Below are 4,765 nucleotides of genomic sequence, written 5' to 3' on the forward strand. Positions count from 1 at the left end.
AAAATAAATAAATAAATAAAAATGTCCCTCTAAGCGCTATGGGCAATGACTTGGAGACAGGTGGGGGGCGCTATCTTCCCCTCACTCGTCTCCATGTCAGGCCAGGGACAGGTCCAGATCGCCGTCACCGACCCGGCTCCTAACTTTTTTATCTGGCTCCTAGATTCCAAGCAAATTTGTCAAGCCGTGGTTCAGACTACTCGCCACATTGTGTACAAATAGAAAGGTTTTCTTCATTAAAGCTCAAAGAACAAAAGGAATGTAGGGTGTGAAGAACAACGTAACAAGGAAAGAGTCTTTAATGCAAGAGGTATAATTACTGGGTGGAGGAGAACCTGATGGAAAGGGGAACCAGGGACATATTATGGAGAAGAGTATTATTATTATTATTATTATTATACACGATTTATATAGCACCAACAGTTTATGCAGCACTTTACAATGTATGGGGGGGGCAACACAATTACAGTACAATACAAAAGGTACAGGAGGGCCCGGCTCATAGAGCTTACATTCTAAAGGGAGGGGGTGGTGGTACAAAAGGTAATAGCTGCAGAGAATGATTTGATGGGGGGGCTCGGGACGGTTGTTAGGTGGGGGTTGGGATCGGCTTCCCTGAATAAATGAGTTTTCAGGGATCTCCTAAAGGTGGACAGGGTAGGGGCTTATTGGACAGACTGGGGCAGGGAGTTCCAGAGGAAGGGAGAGGCTCTGGAGGAGTCTTGAAGGCGAGCATGGGAGGAGGTAACAAGGGAGCTAGAGAGCAGGAGGTCCTGGGAGGAGCGGAGGGGAGGATTTGGGCGATATCTGCAGATGAGGGTGATGTTGTGGATGGCTTTGTATGTTATGGTTAGCATTTTGAATTATGTATGTTTTGAAGGCTCCAGGGGTTGGGTGGAATAGGTAGTGGGTATGTTTTGAAGGCTCCAGGAGTTGGGTGGAGTAGGTAGTGGGTATGTTTTGAAGCCTCCAGGAGTTGGGTGGAGTAGGTAGTGGGTGTGTTTTGAAGGCTCCAGGAGTTGGGTGGAGTAGGTAGTGGGTATGTTTTGAAGCCTCCAGGAGTTGGGTGGAGTAGGTAGTGGGTGTGTTTTGAAGGCTCCAGGGGTTGGGTGGAGTAGGTAGTGGGTGTGTTTTGAAGGCTCCAGGGGTTGGGTGGAGTAGGTAGTGGGTGTGTTTTGAAGGCTCCAGGAGTTGGGTGGAGTAGGTAGTGGATACGTTTTTATGGCTCCAGGGGTTGGGTAGAATAGATGGCACAGTAAGGTATGTGTAAGCTGTAGTCCGCCACGTCTATGACTTTGACTGGCTCTTCTCTTCCACACCTTGCTTACGATGACCTTGGTTTCCGAAGATACATAATCACCCCCATGTTTTCTTCCTAGATCCTTCCTCTGTGTTCAGTCAGAAGGAAGCCTCTATGGTTCATAACTTCCCCAATCCACATGATCCTTGGAATCGGTTGCACCGCACTCCACCTTCCTTTCCTGTGGCACCCGCTCAGATCTGTGGCAAAGTCGGGGACCTGGATCCACACACAGTCCATATGAAGGACGAGAAGGACCGGTAGGTGAAGTCTCTGGTTGGTTTGTAGGTCTCTGCTAAGATGGATTCACATACTTAATCTTCTTGTTTTTGCCAACACAGGGATTTACTTTACTCTCGTTTGCCTCCACGGATGTCCCCTCTGACGCAAACCCCCCGCCTCCCGGGTACTGAGGACCGAGGCCCCAGCCGTAACCTCTCCCCTTATGTCGCTGTGAGACCCGGGAGCAGCTCGGAGACAAAACCTCGACTGACACCAGACCATCCTTCCAAAGTGAAAGTGAAGGAGGAACCGGAGCTGCTGAGCTTCGAGGTGGGACGCTCGCCTCTGCCGGGACTCCACTTGCCCCATCCGTCTCCCCCTTTTGAAAGGCTGCGAGGATCATTTCTGGGGGAGCAGTACCCCAATGCACTGGAAGCCTGGAGAGATGTGTACCGTAGAGCGGACCCGCCTCCTCTCCGTCTGCCCTCCTCGGCTCCTCAGCGTCTGTATGAACAGCGCGAGGAACGAGCCCACATACTGCGGGAAGACTTTGAGCGAGCTCGTCTTTATGGCCTACCCACCCACATCACAATGCAGCCCACCACGCAGTCTATGCTGGGCCAGCTGTACCATCATCATGGAACTGGGCTGCTGAGCAAAACTCCACCCATTAATCTGCTAAGTGCTCCGCCTCCCCTTATATCTACGTCACGGCCGGGGTCCCCTCACCGCAGGGACCTTTATAAGGACAGAGACTGCAGATAGGACTGGTCTGGTCTACTCTTGTACATATTTATATATTCAAACCCCCCCCCCCCTCCCCCAGTGCCCCTCCCCCCGGGGCTTTTGTACATTTTTATGGTATAATGTGATTTTCAGCACTGTGTTCCCCTATGACCATTCCTTTTTACAGGTTCCAGGGCCGGGGAGGGGAAAACCTCTGTACCCAGGACATAAAATAAACCTTCTCTCCGTATACCACCCCGCCGTGGCTCATTTATCCACATAAAGTGGCTTGCTGCCTTCTACAAATGCTGGTTGCCTGGCTGCTGTGCAGATTTGGGTCAGGTGGTGTAAAGTGTTGAAGTATCTGGATTAGTGTGTCTGCCAGGAAAATGGCATTCATTGAAGGACACGGCTTCCCTGTTTCATGGATGGGTTTGATGTCGCCACCTACAGGAGCTGGACACTAGGTACAACGTACACTAAGGGCACACCCCCTCTAGTAGTGGTCGAACCCCCCCATCTGTGAAGAAGGAAAGCTGTGTCCTTCAATGAATGATGGAGGATCCTTTTCTCTGAGGTGATTTGAGGACACAGCACCCACCCAGTCTTATGATTGGCTCTTTGGTCTCAGTGGTGTGCTGGTTGCTAACTGAATCCTGTATTGCAGATGGGGGGGTTTGGCCACCACCAGAGGGCTGCTTTTAGTTGTCTTTGGCTCCCGAAGGTGGTGGCATCAAACTCATCTGTAAAATGAGGCTGTGTCCTCCTGTGAACCTTAGACAAGAGGATTGTATGGTGAGCACAGAAATCCAATCTTTTCAGAAGAAGTCGTCGGTGGCAGCCGCCATATTTCCCCCTCTACAGGTTTTCCCGGATTGCCGGTCAGTCCCGGCTTTCTTCGTGACTTTTTCCAGCTGCTGGAATCGGACCTTCTTACCTGCTTGTGGGTTCTGGATCTCTGTACATAAGGAAGTCAGGGTGATGGATTCTGTAAGACATGGGTGCTCAACCTGTGTGGCCCTCCAGCTGTTGCAGAACAAGTCCCATGATGCATTGGCCGAGTGTTTTAGTTGTCTCCTCTGTGGGAATGGTGGCCGGTGGCTTGTAATCTATGTCAGTAAATTGGTTGCGGGGCCAGTGAGCTGGGTGTTCAGGTTGTCCCCTCCGTCTAATGGGAACACCGAGGTTCATAAAGCCAACTTCTGGAATTTGCCTGATCAGGAAATGCCAGGATTGTGTGTGGAGGGTAAGGGCAGGTTTCTTAGGATAGGAGGCTAAGGGCAGATTCCCCCCGCCCATCCTAAAGGAGGAGAGGGCAGGTTTCTCCTCAGAAAAAGGGAGATAAGGGCAGGTTCCTCTTCGGAATGTGGGGGCAGGAGATAAGGGACGATTTCTCGGGATGTGGTGGCGGGGGATAAGGGACGATTTCTCGGGATGTGGGGGCGGGGGATAAGGGACGATTTCTCGGGATGTGGGGGCGGGGGATAAGGGACGATTTCTCAGGATGTGGGGGCGGGGGATGAGGGACGATTTCTCGGGATGTGGGGGCGGGGGATGAGGGACGATTTCTCGGGATGTGGGGGCGGGGGATGAGGGACGATTTCTCGGGATGTGGGGGCGGGGGATAAGGGACGATTTCTTGGAATGTGGCGCGGGGGATAAGGGACGATTTCTTGGAATGTGGCGCAGGAAAAGGGATGATTTCTTGGAATGTGGCGCGGGGGATAAGGGACTGTGGGGGCGGGGGATAAGGGATGATTTCTCGGAATATGGCCTGGGGGATAAGGGACGATTTCTCAGAATGTGGCGCGGGGGGGGTATAGGGACGATTTCTCTAAATGTGGCGGGGGGATAAGGGACGATTTTTCGGAATGGGGGGGGGGGAGATGAGGCACGATTTCTCCTCAAAATGTGGGGGAGGAGATGAGGGGCGATTTCTCCTGGGAATGTGGGGGGGTTAAGGGCAGGTTTTGCTTTAGGATAAGAGCAGGTTCCCCCTCTGGATAGGGGTAATTAGGGTGGATTCATCCTCGGGATGGGGAACTGGAGTAATGGTAAGTTCCCCTTTAGAATAAGGGTGGGTTTCTCCTCAGCATTGGACAGATTTCTCCATAAAATGGGGGGAGAGTTGTAATGTCAGAGGTCTCATCATGATGGGACGTGTAAGGCCAGATCTCTCCTCCTAAGGTGTGAGGGGAGAGAGAGTTTCTCCACACAATAGGGATTGGAGGGTAGATTTCACCTCTGTATAGGGGTAATAAGTGTAGGTTTCTCCTCAGAATAGGGGTGATGAGGGCAGATTTTTCCTTAAGATGATGGGTGGGGGGGTCTATATCTCCTCAGGATAAGAATGGATAAGGGCAGATTCTTCTCAGTGGGGGGGGGGGGGGGGTGTGTGTAAGGGTAAGGGCAGATTTCTCCTCAGAATGGGGGGGGTTGGCTGGGTCAGTGAAGGGCAGATTTCTCCCAAGGAGGGAAGGGTGAATTTCCCCTTAGGATAGCAGGAATAAGGGGTAG

The 4,765-nt window shown here is 51.9% G+C and overlaps 1 protein-coding gene across 1 annotated transcript in view; it reads left to right on the forward strand.

The window, feature by feature from the left end:
* FBRS (fibrosin) overlaps positions 1-2,498 on the forward strand; it is a gene marked incomplete in the record, with an annotated part of 33,817 nt that extends 31,319 nt beyond the window's left edge. The window contains 2 exon segments of the mRNA XM_077494023.1: positions 1,380-1,560; positions 1,642-2,498. Of these exon segments, the coding sequence (XP_077350149.1) occupies positions 1,380-1,560; positions 1,642-2,287 (827 nt within the window).
* Positions 2,499-4,765: the final 2,267 nt, after the last annotated feature.

This window comes from Lithobates pipiens, unplaced genomic scaffold (genome assembly GCF_037356315.1).
Source record: "Lithobates pipiens isolate NorthernLeopardFrog02 unplaced genomic scaffold, aLitPip1_a1.2 Scaffold_22, whole genome shotgun sequence".
Classification (NCBI taxonomy): domain Eukaryota; kingdom Metazoa; phylum Chordata; class Amphibia; order Anura; family Ranidae; genus Lithobates; species Lithobates pipiens.